General features: G+C 33.7%; 1 protein-coding gene across 12 annotated transcripts in view; it reads right to left on the reverse strand.

Moving 5' to 3' along the window:
- LRP2BP (LRP2 binding protein) overlaps nt 1-22,421 on the reverse strand; it is a 54,137-nt gene that overhangs the window by 27,145 nt on the left and 4,571 nt on the right. For 11 of the 12 annotated variants that reach the window (XM_031943731.1, XM_031943738.1, XM_031943739.1 and 8 more), the window contains 2 exons: nt 19,200-19,312; nt 11,390-11,503 (listed from right to left, as the gene is read on the reverse strand). In XM_031943731.1, the coding sequence (XP_031799591.1) occupies nt 11,390-11,503; nt 19,200-19,312 (227 nt within the window). The remainder of the gene's footprint in view (nt 1-11,389; nt 11,504-19,199; nt 19,313-22,421) is intronic. The other variant, XM_031943741.1, reaches the window with a different exon arrangement.

A 22,421-nucleotide genomic window follows, 5' to 3' on the forward strand; every position in this document is an offset into this window, starting at 1 on the left:
CTGTGTGACCCTGGTGTCACTTAATCCCAATTTCCTCAGCAAAAAAGAAAAGAAAATTTAAAAAATTAAAAGTTATATTGACTTAGTTATATTGACTTAGACAAAAGATATATTGACTTATATCCCATTGTTCTCTGTTTTATTTGTTGGTCTGTGTTGGCGTAGAAATCACCAAGTTCTCTGATTCTGGTCATGAAGCCAAGTCAAACCTTACCTGTGACTTCTGTACCTCTACCTACAAATTATGTTCTTCCTATCTTGGCAAGGAGCTGAGATGCAAAGGCCCAGTCTCTTTTGGTCTAGATTCCCTCCCCTCCATACATACACATTTCTAGTTTTTTTCTACTTCACACTTCTCCCAACATATTCTGTGCCAATAGCTTCTTTGCTGTTTTTGAAAAGAGACTCCATTTCTCAGCTCCTTTGTTTTCTTTGGCTATCCTTCATGTTAGAAATGTTCTTCTTCCTTCTCTCTGACTTTTGGATTCCTTTTAAGTTTCAACTCTATACCATAGACAGAAAGCCTTTGCTATTCTCCCATAATTCCTCCCCCCTGCTGATTATTTTCAATTTTTCTTGTATATAGTTTTTTGCGTGTTGTCCCTTCTCATTTGAGAGAAGAGACTATCATTTGCTTGTCTTATATCCTCCAACATTTGGCACACTGCTTGGCATATAGAAGTAGTTATTGCCTGATTGCCTGAGTTCCTCTACATTTTAATAGATTCTTTGTGAATTAGTGGGCTTTAAAAAAAAATTGAACACCTGTGGCCAACCTTGTAATGATGACCCTGTCCAACTTAGCTAAGAAAATCTTTGTATCACATTGCCAGACCTATCTTTCAAGCCTTTCTAACTTGTTAAGAACTTATGCTTAACTTGAAAGTACAGAATAATAAATATTAAAAGGTAAAATATAATGAAAATCACATCATAATGTTCTTATCAGATGCTCTAGATATATCAGCTATGGATAGCTATCTATGCTCTAGACCAGTGGTGTCAATTCAGAAGTGAGGCCCACTAAACTAGATATATAAGAATTTCTGCCAGTCTCATACTGACATGTTTTAAAATGTAACCTTATCTTTATTTTATTGTATTTTGACTTATTTTGTTAAATATTTCCCAGTTATATTTTAATCTGGTTTGGGCCCACTCAGGAATGTTGTGGGCTACAACTGTATTTGACATGTCGGCTATAGACCACTCCAGGAAACATGAAGAATCTTGAGTCAAATAATCAAAGTGAAAAATCATTGATTTTAAAGATTATAACCTAAAATAAGTTATGAGTAGTCTAATTTTTACTTTATATATGGTGAATTAGAGCTGAGTTTAAACAAGATAGTTTTATAAAGAGAAAGAAATGATTTCAAGTTACTGAAAATGCATAACTTTTGAATATCCCATTGCCTACTAAACAAAATTTCACCTCCTTAGTCCAACCTCTGAGACTTTAATTATTCTGACTTCAAGCTATATTAAAGTTATTACATACTTCTTACTTTCATGTCATCTCTGCTTTTGCAAACTGGACTACTCGTTATTTCTTTGGGAACATGGAAAACAGTCCCCACCTATGATGTTATATTCTCTGAAAAAATGTTTAAATTTTTTCTGATGCCTAGAATGAACACCCTCACTTTCACATCTTTAATTGCTATTTTCTAAGAAACTTTTCCTTTTCTTCCTAGTCAGAAATGATTCCTTGCATCTCCTATACAATTTTGTACCTCTTTATCCAGTTATCACATTATATTCTATATTATGGCTATTTGGGTGTACATATATATGTATATTCCCTATTTTGTAAGCTTCTTAAAGATAGGAAGTCCTGTCATTCCTCTATGTGTACTTCATTAAACTGCAGAGTACCATGCACATTAGAGGTGTTTTATGTATGTTTGACTGAATAAGAAAAAATGGTCCATAGGCAAAGTTTCTTCTTTGGCTTAGTACAAAGATTTCTACTAATTTAAGAATATAAAAATCAAGCAAAAAATTTTAAAAAAGGAAAATGCACTAAATAAACACACAGAACTATACAAAAGAAACGAACTTAAGAGAATATATAAATAAAAGAAAAGCATAATAGAATTAGTGATCATTTTTTAATATGCTGAAAAATGGTACTGACTATTCCCCAGAATTCTTTTTTTTTTATCAGAGTAATCAATAATAATTGTTTACTAATCTAGATATTATTTCTAAATCAGCTATCCCATATATATGGAAAACTCAACACCAAATCTGAAGGATGAAGATGAGGGGGAAAAAAGCAAAACTATAGGTAATTACAAGATTATAATTTCAACTTGACCTATTCTAATAACACAATGATGATGAAAAATGGATAAAGGAAGAGATATTAATACAACTACAATTTCCCATAGATTGGAAATTGCCACCAAAGGAAGATTAAAAGTCCAGAAACCACCACAGCTATCAAACAATTGATTTTCTTAAAAAACAGAGAAACATGGAATCTGAGGACAACAGCCTCTAAGAAAATAAATTAATAAAATGTTACCAAGAAAAATGGGGAAGATACAGGTATTTTTTTTTTTAACAAAATAACAAAGAATAGTGGAAAGAAAAAGTGAGTTTGCAAAAAGTTTGGTGTGATATTTAAATTAAGTTAGGTCATTACAAAAGCATTTATAGATTAAATTAGAATGAGAACAACAAACGAAAATAGGACAAAGTATCAGCATTTCCATGAAGACACGAAAGAGAAGATGCTTGATAAATGAAAAAACTCAAGGGATGTATTGCTACCAACAAAATATAAACACCTGCTTTCTTACCCCAATAGAAGTCTTATGAGAATGCTTACATATGTATGTGGGTAATCTTCAGGAAAACATGAAAAAGGAAGAGGGAAACATTTGCAAATATTTATATGTCAGGCCTTCATCTTCATAAACACAACTTATTTAAAAGGTGTGGAGAATATGCAATTCTATTACATCCACTATTTTTTTAAAAAATCTTTTAATTTAGGGAAGCTAGAGGGCGCAGGGAATAGTGCACCAGCCCTTAAGTCAGGACAACCTAAGTTCAAATCTGGTCTCAGACACTTAACACTTCCTAGCTGTGTGATCCTGGGCTGGTCACTTTACCCCAATTGCCTCAAGGAAAAAAAAAAATCATTTAATTCAGAAAAGAAAAAAAAAATCTTAAAACTATTCTCCGCTCCCTTCTCCCCCCTCGTGAGATATCTCCCATGAATATTTTAATATAAGTACAAGATTCTTTACTATGACTTATAACTTTATTCAAAGATTCTTTGATTACATCTATAACATCAATAACAAGTTAGGAGTAAAACAGCTTAATAGCAAAAGTTTTTGCTATAGTCATAGAGGAAGTACTCTGCAAAATATAGATTAAAAGGGAATTCTTGAAGATGGTGAGGTCTTGCAGATACTCCTGTTTGCAGATGACATTGTGCTGACTATATCAAGTCCCTAACTTTATTCAAGATCATCTATGACTACTCAGAAGACTCTCATCTAATAATCTGCACAAGAAAAATCAAATGGGTAAAGAATGCCTGTTTTGTTCAGACTACAAATTCTTATGCTATTTTATATCATGGACCCTCCCCTTTGGCAATCTGATGAAAACCACCAACACTTCCTCAAAATATTTTAAAATATATAAAATAGATAATAGGGTCATTAAGGAAGTCAATTATATGACATACTATTTGTTTATTTTGAAGTTCACAGACCCCAAGTTAAGAATGCCTGATCTAGACTTTGTTATTTCGATGGATAGTCAGCCGGTTGAGGGATTCCAACAGTACTTCTTTCTTAAACAGACACCATAAGAAGACCCTGATCTGGGCCAAGAGTGGCAGAAGAGGAAAAGAATAAGCTGACTGCAATGGGGAAATTGCATAGTAAGCAATCCTCTGTCACAGATTCCTTTTTTTTTTTTTTTTTTAAATATTCATACTTCTCCTGTGATGATGGTATATGACTGTGAAATCCCACCATCTCAGAGCAAAAATCTCAGGTTATACAAAGAACAATGGTGATATGCATGCTATAAGAAACTAGATTTTGGCACAGAGCTAATGACTTATGTGGAAGAGAGAGAGATGGTTAATCAGTTAGCTAGCATTTAATAAGTATTATGGTAGACAGACAATAGTTCTTGCTGATAAGGAGCTCACAGCCAAATTGGGGGAAGGAGAAGATTACAAATATAAAATTGGGGGCAATCTCAAAAAAAAAAAAAAAAAAAAAAGGCACTAAGATTAAGAATTAAAGCTTGAAGAAAGCCAGGAAAGCTGAGATGAATAGACAAAGGGAAAGATCCTATAATACACTCGTCAAAAATACAGTAAACCTTTGGGACTCCCCCCAGACTGCACTCTGGACTTCATCGACTACTCTTCTATACCCCTTGATGCTTCCTTTTATAAGCAGTCTTCCCATTAGAATGGGAGTTCCTAATGAGTAGGAACTATTTTTTCACTTGTATTTATGTTTTCTGCACTTAGCACAATGGTTGGCACAGAATAAATGCCTTAATAAGTGCTTATTGATTTATTGTCTAATGACCTGTTCTCAGTTCTCTTCTTCAATACTAAATCATAAGCCTTAACTGTGTAATCTGACATTGTTGTTCACTCACCCCTCCTTGAAATTTTCTCCTCTGTAAGTATTGTGACACTACTCTTGCTGTATTCTTTTCCTGTCTAATGGCTCCTCAGTCTCCACTGTTGGATTATCATCATCCATGTCACACCCACTAAGTGTGAGTGTGTGAAGACCGTGTATTTTTAAAATCAGCAGGAGTCCGGAGTTCAGGTTAGGGGAAAATTGTCAGTCTTTATTCTCAGTGAAGAAGGATCGGAGGCGGAAGAGAATCGGCAATAGCAATGTGTGCAGCTGAGTCAAGAAGCTAGCTAGACCCGCAGCCACACAACCAGCAGCTAGGAGAATGGACCCAGGCCCCATCTCTCCCAGCTTCTCTTCCTGTTCCTTTCTCTGCCTCCACCCACCAAAATCGTCATTTCCTGTACAACACATCAGAACTTGCACAGAGAGTGGGCAGGGACCATTCTTTATCCAATCATGTATATTAATAGAGTATAGCCCAATTACTATTTAGCCTCATGTACTTGGGACCTAAGTGCATCAGCTCAAACTTCAGCCCATTACATGTGTGCCCCTAAGTTTTGCCCTGGGTTCTCTTTTCATGTCTCCTTATAATTTCTTGGTGAACTCATCAGTTCTCATGGATTCAATTATCATACTGAAGTTGATGACTCTCAGATTTATGATTTAAGGCCTGTTTCTTTCCTAAACTGCAGTTATACATCCCTAACTACCTGTTAAATATATCAAACCAGACATCCCATGGACATCTCAAATTCAGCATGCTCATCTTTCCCCCAAAACTCTTTCCTCTTCCCACATTCTTAGTTCTATTTAAGGGCAACAGCATCTTATCTTCCCAGTCAACCATGTTTGCAATCTCCGTGTCATCCTTATCTTTTTTTCCTTGCATTTACCCCACCCATCCAATTTATTGTTAGATTTTGTTGTTTCCATGTTTACAACTCCTCTCAAATTCAATTGCCTTTCTCCACTCTGTGCAGGCCTTCTCCACTTGTGTTCTATTTCTTCCAGGTTCAGATATAAAATGCACCATTTATCATTTAAGCCCTTTATAAACTGGCCCTTTCCTTACTTTTCCAGTCAACTTGCACTTTTCTTTCCTCCATACACTGGCAATTCAACTCAACTGAACTGTTGTTTCTTGCACACAGCACTCCAATTTTCACTCCATGCCTTTGTCCTGGCTAGCCCTAAACCCTGCAATGCCCTCCTTCTTCATTTCTGACTTTTGGATTCCCAGGCTTTCCTTAAAATTCAGCTCAAGCACTAGTTCTTCCAAGAGACAGACCTTTCATGATACCTATAGCTACACTAGGATTTTCCTCTCTAAGCCTACCTTCCATTTACTTTGTATATATCACTTATGTATTGATTTGTACATGTCTTCTCAATTAGAATGTAGGTCCCTTGAGGATAAGAACTGTTTTTTCTTTTTCTTTTAGACCCTGAACTTAGTACACTGCTGCCCCCCAACACATATATACATATACATAATCACACAGTCCAATGTGTGTGTGTATGTGTGTGTGTGTGTGTATGTATGAGAGATGTATAACTTATAAGACCTTAGTATAATGTTGTGAACTCATGTGGAAGATACGATAATACATGTTTTTGTTAGAAATATGTTAACAAATGTAATGTCCAGGCTAGCTTTTTGGAGGGCCTTGGGACCAGCCTTGGTCTCAGCAGAATAATGACCATAAGAATAGTCAGGAATAAAGACCAAAGTCTTTATTGCCCCCTTCACAGTCTGTGTCTGTCATAGTCTGACCCAGTCTCCACTGCCAGTCTGTCAGTCTGCCGGTCTGCCAGTCTCCCCCATAGTACAGGAGGCAGGAGAGCCACCAAGAGGATAGTCAAAGATAGAATGATTGTGGCTGACTTTGTCCTCAATTTAAGTATCCTATTACAATTACATCAACTATAGAACTGTTACACACTATGCCAAGTACTAAGTATATATAAACTAGATAACCATTGTCTTATCAATTCCACTGAGTTAACTAACACCTTCTTTCAAGTATACTTCTCCAAAGTTCTGCCCTCTACAAACAAGAAGCAGCTAGGTGGTGCAGTGGATAGAGCACCAGCCCTGAAGTCAGGATGACCTGAATTCAAATCTGACCTCAGACAACTTAACACTTTCCTGGCTGTGTGACCCTGGACCCCCAAGTGCCTCAACAAAAAAAAAGAAAGAAAGAAAATTTGTTAACAATTGTTAACAATCAACTAATGTGTGTATATGTTAATTTATTGATTTTCATATGCTTACTATATATTGTGTAATGCTCTGACCAGCACAATAAGGAACAAATAAACACAATTTTTGAATGCAGATCTGTCCCTGCTCAGCATAACAAGGAAATGAAATTCTCCCATGCCACCATGTATGTACAAAGTTTACATATTGATTTTTAAAAATCCATCCAAATTTGCTACATATCATTATTGAGAAAGAACCATAAAATGATATTTGATTGAAACTTATACTTCATTCGATAAGTATTTATTCCCTCTACAGCAAGAATGATTCTCTTCAACTAATTACAAGATAATTCCTGTGTAGAAGCAGCTGCTTTCATTCAATTCATATGTAGTTTCACACTTTTAACTGATTTCAAAATAAGTGTCTAAGATTTAGTCAAATCTTTATTTATTGATTCTCTCACTCAACCAAAGAGGTCTTCTACCTGACAAAGAGCATTTTATTAGTTATCTTAATTGAAATAAATGTTGAGGTAACATATGTGTGCATCTATATATACTTTGTACTTTTTGATTCAATTGTGCATAAAGATACAGTCCACTGTAAATTCTGCAAAAGTCTGTTCCTTTTCCATGTTTTCATTGCATATACCCTTGATATCTGTCTATAAAATAATCACTCACTTCCTATTTATCAAGATATAGTCAATTTCATTTTTATTTTATCATTCTGTGATGACTATGTTTTGTCCTTTCTTTTTTTCTTTTTCTTTGTGAGACAATTGGGAGTAAGTGACTTGCCCAGGGTCACATAACTAATAGTATTATTTGTCTGAGGCCGAATTTGAACTTAAGTCCTCCTGACTTCAAGGTTGGACACTATCCACTGAGCCATCTAGCTGCTCTGTCTTGTGTTTTCTTGAAATAAATGTTTATTATACATTAGAGGATCTCATCAAGTTCTTCATATAATCAATATTTTTCCATTCTGTGCAAAGCAGAAAGGCACATAAATTCCCTCCACAAAATTCCTATTCCAATGTCCTGATGTAGTATGAAAATGAATGTCTATCATGTATACATATATTGTATTTAACATATACTTTAACATATATAACATGTATTGGTCAACTTGCCATCTGGGGGAGAAGATGGGATAAAGGAAAAGAAAAATTGCAACAAAAGGTCTTGCAATTGTCAATGATAAAAAATTACCCATGCATATATCTTAAAAATAAAAAGCTATAATAAAAAAAATAAATAAACTTAATACATGCTAATATAAAAAAAGAAAATGAATGTCTATTTGCTTCCACTTTCCAGGGAAAAATTTAGTCATAGATCATTGAGGTTAGAAAAGGAGGATAAGATAGTTATTAGATTGGCAACAAATATTATTTAATTATTAACACTTTCTTTGTACTATCTCTAACAGCCAACAAATTGACATACTAGTGAAGAAAAAAACTTTAACACATTGACATTATCACTACAAATTAAACTAGAAGTCATAAAGAAGTTAAAGCTATTAATATAGATTGTAGGTTTCTCCTTGTAAAGGCCAATTAAGGAGTTGGCAGTGTTGACTTGGTTATGCAGTGCACAAGCAACAACAAACAACTATCCATGGAGATGCTTAAGTTTTGGGCCTACACTATTTGCAAACTACCATGAAGAAACTGCTGCTTAATTCCTTAAAATTTTCTTAATCATAACATCAGTTAAATTAAGGGATGAAAGGCCCATTAATATTTGGCCTAATGAGTAGGAGGAATGGTCATGTTTCCTAGAGATTCAAAGTTAGACTGGTAATGGCGGAAAATGTAAAATAAAAGAAATCTTTAGCACTGGAGGCTATTCCTGTCTGTCTTGGTACTTCTTCAGAAACATGAAAAATTTCCATTTCTTACCCCTATTCTTTTTGAGCCAAATAGTAAATACATTAATTGTCCTCAGATGCATATCTAGATAGCTCAGGTATTGATTTTTAAAAGTTGATTTGGCATTGATTTTTTTTTTTAGCCTATGAATTGATTGACTGCAAATTTCTATGGGATTAAAGGACTTCATCAACGAACTCAACTTTTTAAAATTACACAGTAAACAACAAGTTCCTAATTTACAAAGGAGTTCTTCATTAGCAATTCAATAATTTGGAACTGAGAATATTTTCTCCACAGAAGCTATTTCATAAATATTGAGTACAGAACTAAGGTGATACATAAATGTGATATATATATCTGAATAAAGTACAACACCTTTTTGTACAACTACAATGATAATACTAGTACTATGATAATAAAATATTTTGTTAATTTTTTTGTAGTTTTTATGGTATCAATAATACAAAACACATCTGACTATGAGTTCTCTGGGGGAAATCTTATATCATGGCAAGAAGTAATTATTTCTGAATTCTGAAAGGTGCACAAGACATAGAAAAGAGAAGTCCATTAAAAAAAACAAATAACAACAAAAAACAACCCAGGAACTTTGAAGGATCAAATGAGAAGAGGCAATAATAATACTGATTTTCTTTAAAAGATGTTCTCACAGAGCAATTTGGAACTATGCTCAAAAAGCTATCAAACTGTGCATATCCTTTGACCCAGCAGTGCTACTACTGGGCTTATATTCCAAAGAGATTTTAAAGAAGGGAAAGGGAGCCATATGTGCAAGAATGTTTGTGGCAGCCCTCTTTGTAGTGGCTAGAAACTGGAAACTAAGTGGATACCCATCAATTGGAAAATGGCTGAATAAATTATGGTAGATGAATATTATGGAATATTATTGTTCTGTAAGAAATGACCAGCAGGATGATTTCAGAAATGCCCGGAGAGACTTACATGAACTGATGCTGAATGAAATGAGCAGGACCAGAAGATCATTATATTCTTCAACAATAATACTATATGATGATCAATTCTGATGGACGTGGCCATCTTCAACAATGAGATGAACCAAATCAGTTCCAATAGAGCAGTAATGAACTGAACCAGCTACATCCAGCAAAAGAATTCTGGGAGATGACTATGAACCACTACATAGAATTCCCAATCCCTATTTTTGTCCACCTGCATTTTTTATTTCCTTCAGAGGCTAATTAATTGTACATTATTTCAAAGTTCAACTCTTTTTATATAGCAAATTAACTGTTTAGACATGTATACATATATTGCATTTAACTTATACTTTAACATATTTAACATGTATTGGTCAACCTGCCATTTGGGGGAAGGGGTTGGGGCAAGGAGGGAAAAAGTTGGGACAAAAGGATTTGCAACTGTCAATGCTGAAAAATTACCTATGCATATATCTTGTAAATAAAAAACTATAATAATAATAATAATAACAATAATAAAAAGATGTTCTCACAAATGACAACTAGGTAAAATAATGATTTACATTATTTTTGGCCGTGGTTATCTAAATGTATCTGGAAAACTAAAACTAGAAACTAGTTTTCTAAGCTAAACTAAGCTAAAAAGTGCTCCTTTGGACTTATTACCATCTAATAGCAAGAGCAACAGTGAGCTAAGGATTTCCATTTATCATATAGGGAGGAAAAAAAGAGTGTTCTAAAGACCTCCTTAAATGGACCTTTAGTGTTTGTTCTGAAGCCAATTAGTAACAATTTGTATATATAGTTGCCTGTGGATGGCTCCTGTTAAAGAAGATGAAAGGTTGGAGGAAGCTTCCAGATAAGACAGGGAAATAAATGGGAGGAGAGTAATCTTTAACTATCATATTAGTCTAATAGAAGATTTTAAAGTGTATTCGTGATCAGGAAATCTAAGGAGAAATTATAATACTTTTTTTCCAGCCCAGACATAGAGACAGCCAGAAGTTCAAAAGATTGAGAATTTTATGAACTTCAAACTTAATATGAGTCAATCATACGATATTGGAAGCTAAATTTTAAAAACAGGAAACAACAAAGATGATCTTAATCTTACATTTTAAAAACAGGAAACAACAAAGATGATCTTAATCTACACTAACATGGGCATACTGTCGGCAAAAAGGACTCTTTCCATTTTACTCTATCTTATTGGGCCATGTCTATGTTTAGCTTTAAAATATGGCATTTTAGGAAGTACACTGACAAACTAAAGTATATACAATGGAAAAGAATGATACCACCATGATAAAAGAACTTAAACCATGCCATATAAGGACCAAAGAAACTGGGGATGCTTAGTTTGAAGAAGAAAATATTTAGTGATGGAGGATAACTACCTTCAAAATATTTGAAGACATATATAACATAGTGGATAAGGACTTAAGACTTCTTTTTGTTCATTGACAATAGAGAATTGGGTAAAATGGTCAATGGTAGAGATATAGATTTCACCTCGATTTAAGGGAAAACCTTATTAGGTTATTAGGCTTGTTCAATGTGAAATGGGTTATTCTGTGAGGTGGTGAATTCCTTATGTATGAAGGTTTTTGTGCATAGATTAAATAAAAACATTGTATTTACTAACAATATCACTCACTCTGTCTACCCACCCCCCAAATCAAGCAGAATGACAACTTACAGGATTTGCTTTCGTCCCCAGCCCATCATAATACATAACTCCCAATTGGTAAACAGCTTGATGATCATTCTCCTGGATTTCTTCAAATTGATCTAATGCTTCCTCATACCATCCCTATAAAAGTCCCAGAAGACATTCATATTATATATGTAAAAGCAAACACCCCACCCCAACACTACTGTTTTAATAACAAATTTCAGCTAAATCTGAGATAGTAACCTTTATCTTTCTTTCTCCCCATCAACATGAAGAATACTTTTGGGAGGATTCTGCAAGTGCAACATAAGCTGGATCAATCATGATCAGTCAGTTATGAGTGTGGAGGTGGGGAAGACTGATAAACTAGGAAAATTCTGGGTAAGTTTCCGATTTCCATTTTATTCTATCCCTGCTGCTAAACGAGCCTTGAGGCCACAACAGTAATAATGGTTGTCCTTCCAGTTTTAGTGATCAAGGTTACTTCTTCCAGTCATTTTACCCTTGTCACTTACTTTAGAAAACTTCAGAGCCAAGACAAATTTCCTTCAGGAAATAAAATTAGCAAAAGAGCCAGAATGCTGTTTTGACTATGGTAATGCAGTTTTAACAAGACATTTCACTTTTTTGAGCCTTAGAGTCTTCTAGTTTAGAAGATAGGACAAATGAATGAAAGAGTATTTGTTTACTGTAATAATAATAGCTAACATTTACATAGAACTTTCAGGTTTGCAAAACTCTTTACATATTACTCTGTTAAATCCTCACTACAATCTTATGAGGTAGGAGCTACTGTTATCATTTTATAGCTGAAGAAACTGAAGCTGCAGGAGATTAAGTGATTTATTTGCCCAGAGTCATACAACTGAGAAAAGGATTCAAACTGAGAGTCTTCCTGATGCTATGCCTACGACTCTACTCTGCATCCTAGATGCCTTAAGATATATACAAGTCTAGAAGGTTGTCAGCAGCTAGTCAGATGGAAATGTTCCATGGTCTTTAAGGTATAGTGGCAAAACGGGTGGCATCTTCTTTAATGTCACTTCCATTGATAAACTATATCTGTTTCCAGTGCTGAACCATTTGACGTTGTCAAGGACTTTGGAGGTGAGAACTTTTTTTCCAAGTCTTCAGTCTGCCTTCCTCACAAAGCAGTTCTGTATATTGTGACATCACAAATGTGAAAATGTTATATAAACATAAAGTGGTGGCATTAAGAACTTTGGCTCAAACATTTCAAACTGGATGTCATGTAGGCTTTTCAAATTTTAAAAGTTTAAATCGGAACACATTATCTTTGCTTCTAAACCTATTTTCTGTATTGTTTTTCTGTACTTACAGAGTCACCACCCTAGTTCAACCTCTCAGATTATAGAACAATCTTCTATAATTGGTTTCTTTATATATAGTTTTACCCTCTTTAGTTCGTGGACACTTGCCAAAATGATTTTTCTAAAATATAGATTTAATCATATCCCTCTCCCCTCTCTCTTCATTCCTTTCAATAAGTTCCAGCAACTGCTAATATATTTCTTCTTGGGTCAAATACAAACTCCTATTTTTGGAACTTAACTCTGTCTCTGTTAGAAACTTAAGCACTTTAAGAAAAGAGACTGTCATTTTTGTCTTTGCATTCCTAGCCCCTAGTATGGTTATGTGGCACATGGTAGGACTTGCATTTAAAGCTTTTATATAAATGACTTTTTTATATTTCATATATCCCAAATCACATTGAGATACATAGCAAGACCTATTTTCCAAGTGAACTATAACACCTTGTGATATGTATCTTCTAAGCAAGTCAGTAGCGTAAGACAAAAATTTCACATACTTTTCCTTTGCCAGGCCTGTACAACTATCTCCAAGTTGGAGAAAGAAAAGCATTTGTTTTCTCTGATCAAGAAGGGGATAAAATCCTTAAAAGTCATTTTGGCCACCTAAGTAGCTATACTTCTGTTTTCTTGTTCTAAGGTTAACTTTTCCTTTCATTATCAGCATTTTCATACTCAGTTGGCCTTAAAATTATTTTTTCCCCTGCTCTAAAGGATAGGGTTCTCAGTCCTACATCTCCATGCTCATTAGCTTAGCTCTGTCTTCCAAAGATGAACATTTAACTTAATATGTGAAAAGATAACACATCCAGTTGTGCAAAGGAAAGTAAGATCTTTGAGCAGAGTGACTATTATGTAAATGCAAGTTATTTTATTATGACAGGAAATGGAGCTATACAGAGCAGTGTGACAGTCACTCAAAGAAGGGAGCCAGCAGAGGTGAGAGGGCCATAGATAAAATAGCACCTGTAAACATCTTGAGCTCCCAGCTTTTGTCATCCAAATTATTTGAATTTGGATGACCTAATCAACAGCTCTCCTGACTTTTGAGTTCAAGTTGGACTACAAGGTAAGCCATGCAGTAAGTATATTGAGTAGTAATATTCCTTTAGTCTTTAACTCACAGAAATATTCTTGAATTAATTATTGGCACTTTTTGTCTGCTTGGACAAATTTTCTTCAGCTACCTCTTTCAAGGCTGCACATCCCTCCCCTTCAATAGTATTTTATTTTTCAATTAACGTTCATTTTTACAAAATTTTAAATTCCAACTTTTCTCCCTGCCTTTTCCTAAAACTGTAAATAAGTCATTTACAGTTATATATGGGTTATACATGACATATATGTGTGTGTATATATATAAATATATAAATGACATAAACTGAAATCTTTTGGGGGGCCCAGATGCAAATTTCCAGACCCGGGAAAAGCGTGCAAACTCCCAGTTAAGTGGTTTCATTCAGTTGGAGATCTTGGCCTGATAGTCCTATTAAGTGGCTCAAACTCCCAATTAAGCAATCTCATTCAATTTTAAATTGAATTGAATTGAAAATCAATCTATCAGGAGTTGGCCTAGTCTCCAGGCCAAAGATCAAAGCAGACTCTAATATATCTAGGACTACATGCGCAGATATCTTTGCAGATATCTTAACAAACCATGCCCACTGGTGAAGTTATTCTCTTCTCAGTGTTAACCTTTGCTATCTTCCTAACACGACCCTTTGCCCACTAAAAAGTCTGTCTTCCTAACAAGCTAGCTTCTCAGGGCCAACAAATCCCTTTATGCCACACAGATTTAGGTTTGCGAATTGTTTCGCATAGAACCTGTACCTTCAAGCAGAGGGTATCTCCCACCCCAATTCTCACACCCCATCATTTTCACCTCTATTACAACTACTACTGACCTCATCATTTGTATTTGTGTGTGTGTGTGTGTGTGTGTGTGTGTATAAAAAATCACATAATCATGTAAAACAAATATCCATAATAATTATGTTGTAAAAGACGAAACAGACCAAAAAATTTTTTTTTAATGTAAAAATAATATGCTTCAATATGCATTTGGACTCCATCAGTTCTTTCTCTGGATGTGAATAGCATTTTCCACCATGAATCCTTTGAAATTGTCTTGATCACTGTACTGCTGAAAAGAACTAAGTCATTCCTCATTGATCTACCACACAATGTTACTGTTACTGTGTACAATGTTTTCCTGATTCTGTTAATTTCATTTTTGCTTTATTTCATACAAATCCCAGGTCTTTCTGAAATATAGCTATTCATAATTTCTTAGTGCACAATAGTATTCCATTATATTCATATTCCACAGATTGTTCAACCATTCCCCAATTGGACATCCCTTCAATTTTCAATTCTTTGTCACAACAAAAGAGCTGCTATAAATATTTTTATGCATGGGGGTCCTTTTACCTTTTCTACGATGTCACTGATCATAGAATATGATCAATATAATAGCTCTATCTACCTATTAGTGGTATTACTGGATTAAAGGGTATTCACAGATTGGTTGCCTTTGGACATAGTTCCAAATCTTCAAAATTATTGGATCAGTTCACAACTTGACCAACACAGCATTATAATGAGACAATTTTTCCACATCCTCTTCAACATTTATCATTTTCCTTTTCTGTCATTAGCCATTCTGATAGGTATGAAGTGGTATTCCACAACTGTTTTAATCTGCATTTCCCTAATCAAAAGTGATTTAGAGTGTTTCTTCAAATAACTATAGATAGCTTTGATTTTTTCATCTGAAAACTTTCCTTTGACCATTTATCAATTGGGAAATGGCTCTTTTCAAACGCTTTCAAACAGTTCAGTTAATCATTTCCAACTACCTCTAAAGTTTCTGAACCTAGTAATAAAGAATCTTGCTTTCTGATCCAGTTTCATTGAAATGTCTTTTTTAATACTACTTTCTATTCACAATATATGCTAAGGTCAAATAAAAATGATTCTTGTGGTGTTTGCTATTTTGTATTATTACTCCCACCACCCCAGAACAGAAATAATAAAGGCTTGTCTTTTTTATCTATCTATAAGAATATGCTTACTGGAAAACCTTGGAATACACATAACATCAATATATTTTAAAATAAGGCTGATAGCAATAGTAACATGAATCATGATTTAATGCTGACTTTTAGTAAACATAATAGAATAATGAGCCCATTAGAAATATATCTATCAGCATATTTGGGGAATGTCATGTTCTGATAAATCAAAACCACTTTTCAAACTACTATAATAAAATAAATTAATTTAACATTGCCTTTATTGGTTGATGCTCTCATCTGTTGTTTTTCTCCTCTCTATTTCTGTTTCTTTTTTGCAGTTTTGACTATCATCTATTATCTTTCTTTGTATCTTTAACTCTTCTGTTTCTTCATAATCCTTCACTACAACGTCAAGGCATTGGTGTTGTCTCTTCATGGTTTTTTGTAGGAATAACCCTGAACAATCACAACAACTTTTTTGCATTTTGTTATGTCACATTTATCATAAAATGACAGCATCTCTTCATTGCTCTGCATTTTATTGATGGTTTTTCACAATTGCTACTGTAACAGCAAAGAATTCCTTGAGTGCCACAAATGCTAATTTACTGGACTTTTGATAGTGAGGCTTGGAAAATTTCGTTTTGCTCACTGTTAACTATAACATAACAAATTACCATTAGGGAAGGGAGTTGGTTTATTCTTCTTATCTCAAGTCAAAAATGGACCTTAAAAGCCTGACTATTCTTAAGGAACTCTTCAAAATGAGGGAAGACACCTATCTTAAGAGATCTCCACATATATAGGATTCAAATACAATGAGGACAAAGTTGCAATGTGGTCTATGTTGACTTTATGTAAACACAAAAATAGTTTTAAAAAAATTTAAGGAAGACAATTTCCTAAACTTATTTGAAACATTTCTATCATAGATATAATTCTAGTTAATATTAAATTTTAGTAAGCTTAGGCAAAAATAGAAACTAACACTAAAAGAATAATAATTGTCATCATTTTAAACATGAAAAAATCACAATGATCTTTAAAATATTGACAATGTAAATATACATATATGTTTTGATGGGAAGGTTTTTAACAGGATTTTATTTTTTGTGTCCTAAAATGTATATCAATAGGGATGCTCCTTACCTAAAGTTCCTGTACCCTGCCAGGATTGGTTTTGAAGAGGATACATAAGATTTGAAAGTAGTCTGGGATGTATTTTATTTTGGGATACTCAGGGCAGGATTTAATTAATGGGACTTGGGGAAGCGATTTCTGTTAGAAATAGCTACATAACTGTACAAAAAAGTATTGAATTTTTAAATGTTTAATTATTATTAGAAATGACAAAATATTAACCAGAAAGTAATAGGGATAGTGATAGACAGGAACTTTAAAATCATAGACCATCTCTTCTTTATAACTGAAGAAACTGAAGACTAGAAATATTAAGTGAATTGCCTAAAAGCACACAAATATTAAGTGGCACTGCCAATATTTGAACGCAGGTTCTCTGACTCAAAATCCAAATGGCTGATGTTGACAACTCACCAAAGAGTGCAGTGCTAATTTGGAGATTAGCTGAACATTATTAACCAATGATGGATAATGTCAAAATTGTAATAATGGTTAATAATGGCGCAAACAATATTGATCCTCAGCCATTAATTTTTATCACTTTTTTCCACATTTATATACATATACATACACATGTATTTATATATTTAATATATAAGCACATGCAAGACAATGTCATGGAAAGAATAAATAACCTTCGAATGAACTAGATTCCAGTTCTTTCTCTGACACATACTAGATCTATAACAATGGGCAAATCCTTTTACATTTAAGTGTCCCTAGTCACCTCTTTAGTTCTATAAAAATACTTATATATACATTTATGTTGTAGATCTGCATTGGTGATGGATTCTATGCTAGAAATTTTCTTTATCAATGAAATTACATAAAAGCATTTATTAAACATTTACTATATGCAAAGCATTGTGAACACAAATATAACAGTAAGGAGCTCACATTCTAATTAGGGGGAGAAAACATATACAGGAGATTTTAGTTGCAAGAAAGATGGATTAGTCCCAAGAGGGATCCTTAGGATCTAGAACCAAAGCAGATGCTAATGCATATTTTCTTTGATGCCTTTATTAATAAAATCATAGGACCTTTTATGATAAATTGGATGGTATCAGATATTGTGAAGAGAACTTTCTTTTCTTTATTAGCTTTGGCCACTCAGGACTCAGGACTGTACTACCTGTAAGAGAAAGTTATCACTTTGGATCCCTAAAGACTTGTTTCCCTTGACAAAAGCTGCAGGATTTGTAGCTAAAAGCCAACGACAGTGGTCTGAGGGTGCTGGAACTCTTACGGCTCTTTGGGCTCAGTGTTGGGCAATTTCTATGTTTCTATCGCAGTTTAAGAGGACGTGGGTAGTGGTAAGTGCCTGGCACATGATTCCTTTTGTCTCTTCTTCAGGGTAACTTATTTCATCCGTCTGGTTAACTTGTTTGCCTCTTCATTGGTTATTGTCTGGCAGATAGTGTTGATAGTGGTAGGAATGGTGGTCTCTTTCTTCACAAGGGCTGCTTCTCTTGATGACATTTGTGAGAGTTGGACTAGAACCAGGGCTAGTAGTCTGAAAGTTACTGCTATTCCCAGGTTTATTGAGCTTGGGGGTTTCTAGGCTATCTACAATGCAGTTTGAGAGGAAGTAGTGATCTAAGTTAAAGATCAATATTTTGTTGGTATGAACAACTCACAAAAGCTCACACACTAAGTACTGTCTCTAACAGGGTAACTGATGTATGAGGTTTGTGTTATTCAACCATTAACTTTAAAATATACATATGTCTCCCTATATGTATACACATATGTATATAAATATTTAACATGTGTATACTATTGATGCATGTATACATATTACATATGTATATGCTATATCTTATATGGCTATGTCAACAAAACATATACACACAATAGAAATGCACAAGTATACATATAAGAATTCACTTTTTATATATAAAGGGAGCATCCTTGTCCTAAAGAAACCTTTAAGTGAAGAATTAGGTTAATTCACAAGTTACAGACATGTAACTAATCTGCATTTGTGAAGGAAATTTCCATATTAGAAGTTCTATACTAATGAAATCACAAGTCTAGATAAGACTCCCAAAATTGTGATCCTTAATATTGTCCAAAGAGTGAGATTTTATCTTATATTGGGAACTCTATCAAAAATGATTTTGTAGTAGAGACAGTCTTGCTGATCATATCTATTAATAAGGGCAAAGGTGATATGGTCATTTTTTTAAAAAGTCATTACATTAGAACATATAATCCATTCCCTAATGGATTGATCGTAGGAAAACTGGATATGAAAATACTACAACAGAATTATTAAACTGATGTTTTTCCTGGAAAATGTCTGGGTTTAATATTTTTAAAAATAAAAAATTTTAAAGCTACCTCTTCAAAGTATAGCTGACCTCGCAGGAAACGTGCCAGAGTCTCTCCTTTTTTTATTCTTTCCTTCAGTAATTGTAATGCCTTTTCCACTAATTTCGAATGATTGTAATAATCTGATGAAAAAGTTTTTCAATAAATATTACCTTATAATCTTATAATATGATCCTATAAGTTCATAGAATCTATCTTTTGAAATAATACAATAGTGACCAAACGTCCCTTCCTGACTCATTTTCCTCCTGCCTTCTTCCTGCTCTAGACCAAAGCTTCTTTAATTGTGAATATGTGATCCTGTAAGTGAATATGAGAGGTTGCAAAATTATGATTTATTGTCAATCAATTTTGAGTTTTCTATCCATTCTATATACTTATATATTCAAGTTCATGTAAAAATTTCTCAGATGAAAAGGGATCATGAATGGAAAAAGTTCAATTAGTACTTCTTTATACCCCAGCTTTTTAAACTGTAATTCACAACCCCATATGAGGTTTCATAACTGAATGTGGGAATTGTAAAACTATGATTTATTATCAGTAAAAGTTTTATTTGAATACCTTTTATATATCTATATACCCAGGGCCACATAAAAAATTCTCAAGCAAAAAGGAATTATAAATGGAAAAAAATTAAGAAGCTCTGGTCTAGACAACATTCTAAATCTGGCTTTTATTATTTATGAGAATATAGCAGTGGAATATCTTAGTATATAATCAGCAGCACAAAAGGAGGAAATTGTCTTCTAGTCATCCTCTAGCACACAGTACAAAGGGCTTTTCTCTATCTAAGGAGGATTAGACTTTTTTCAACCACTATGTTCCCAACACAAAGTCTCCCCAATTCAAGAAGGCTCATCTAGTTATTTCTTAACTAGTCTATTCATCCTTGACTTGACCATCTGGGCTTTTATTGTTTCATTGGCTTGGCATACTCCTCCATTCTCATTTAACCCAGCCAAATTCTACTACTACTACAAAATTCTCCTTATTATATACCACTTTAACTCTCAGAGATTTCTCCTTTTTGAACACTTATACAATTGTCTCATTTGTCAATAGTCATATATTATCCTCTAAACTAAAATAGGATGAGGATTTGAGCTATTTTTAGGCATCTTTTGCATCCTCCACATCACCTACAGCAATGCCTTATACATATATTATACATATTATGTATACATATTATACATATATTAAGCTCTCAATCAATATCTGTTGAACAGTTTTAGAAAATATGAATAGGATAAAACTAGCTTTCTTTACCAAAGACAACTAGTGGATCATCTCTCTTCCAGTTAAACTGAATACTGAGTGTGAATATGAGTACATTACTTTGTGGTAAACTTTGTACACTTGAAGTTCTGACTCCTAGGCTGATTTAAAGACCTTAGTATTCAAAAATGAAATCATCCTGTCTTCTAGTCCCAAATAAATGGCTATGTAGCCATGGATAAATCACTATTTCTCTTTAAGACTCAGCTTCTTTATCTGTAAACTGAAAGTACTGAATTGAATAAATTCTAAGATTCTTTCCATCTCTAACAATCTCATTCTATGGTTCTATACATTTGGATATTTTGAATATAAATCAAAATACAAAATATTCTTGGAATATTCTGTATTTGAACAAGAATTCTCTCTAGAATATTTCAACAAGCATTCATCTAGCCTTCCTTTTAAGGTTTCTAGAGAGATGTAGCACAATTTTTGCCTCCTAAGCCATCTTATTCCATTTTTGAATAGTTCTACTTGTTAGTAAGTTTTTCCCTTACAGCAAAAGAAAATCTTCCTCTATTGTTCCATTCATTATTATTTCCTTTCTAGGAAGCAAAGCAAGTCCAATCTCGCTTCCATATGGCAGCTAAATACTTGAAGACTATTAGGTCTAGTTCTCTCCAACTTCTCTCCAATTTCAGTCTGACCACCTGCAGTCTAAACATCCCTAGTCCTTTCTACTAAGGCTCTGGCATGATCTTAAGGCCCTTTGCATCCCATTAGCTGGATACTCTACAACTAATGTATAGCCTTAAAATGTATACCCAGAATTAAATGCAATACTTAAGCAGTAGCAGAATGAGGGCAGTCTTTCATTTCCTGCATTCTGGATTCTACTCCTATTGTCATGCAGCAAGCCTAGAGATCATGCCCTCCTTGTGTTGAACTTAGCAGACTCTGAAGCTACTAACACTTTTTGACATCTTGAAACTGTAAAATTAACTAATTTTTTGATTCCACATATAGTCAAACTTGACTTTAATCATTTTAAAGTCCTGCTTTATTGGATTTGGCCCAATACTTTATCAAGATTATTTAAAATTTTATTTTCTTCTTCAAATTAATAAGCAGTTACTTTTTCTCCTTCCCACTTTACCCTACTGGGGGAAAAAGAAAACCATAATTCTTGTAACAAAATAAACATAATCAAGCAAAATAAAGTCCTACATTGACCACATTCAAAAATGTACATATATATCTTTTTTTTTGGATCATGATTCTGAAGTAGATTTGATATGCTCAAATTATTTATGACTTTTTTGGGAGATAGAAGGGGGAAAAGGCAAGATTACTAGACCCGTTTTTCCATAGTGACGAGAACCTATTAATGGTTCTGGTCATTCAACCAGCTTTGAAATCTGATAAAGATCATCTAATTCACACCTTTTTTTTAATCTATCCCCCCTTTAAAAAAAAAATCTATCTTTTGTAAATATGTTAATAACAGCTGCAATGTGGCTAGTTGAGATTAGTCATGCAATCACTTGCCAAAGAATAGTGTTTTATTCTGTTCATTTTTGTGTTGGATTAAATTGTCTTGTGTAGGACTAAAGTATGAATATCATGCTCCAATTCTTCTGAGCTAAATATTCAACATGATATGTAAATAAGAAAATGTCTCCAGAAAAAAAAATTATTAGTGTTAAATATATCTAAGTCAAGTTTGACTTTTCTTCTCTTATAGAGCAGCATTCTGAATTTCAGAGATGATTTAATAACAGAACCAGAAACTCTACTAAACATAAATCAAATGAAAGTCTCAAAGGTCTGTAAATCCTAAAACTGTCTTACATGTAAGCTAGGAAAGAGCCCTGCAAAATATGAAAAACACTTCATATTTAAATACTGTTTTAATATTTACGGGTAACGCACATGTTTCTAACAGCCCTATAATGTAGAATGTGTATTAGTAATTATCCTCTTCTTAAAAATAGGGAAACTGAAGCTCTA

Source organism: Sarcophilus harrisii, chromosome 6, assembly GCF_902635505.1.
Source record: "Sarcophilus harrisii chromosome 6, mSarHar1.11, whole genome shotgun sequence".
Classification (NCBI taxonomy): domain Eukaryota; kingdom Metazoa; phylum Chordata; class Mammalia; order Dasyuromorphia; family Dasyuridae; genus Sarcophilus; species Sarcophilus harrisii.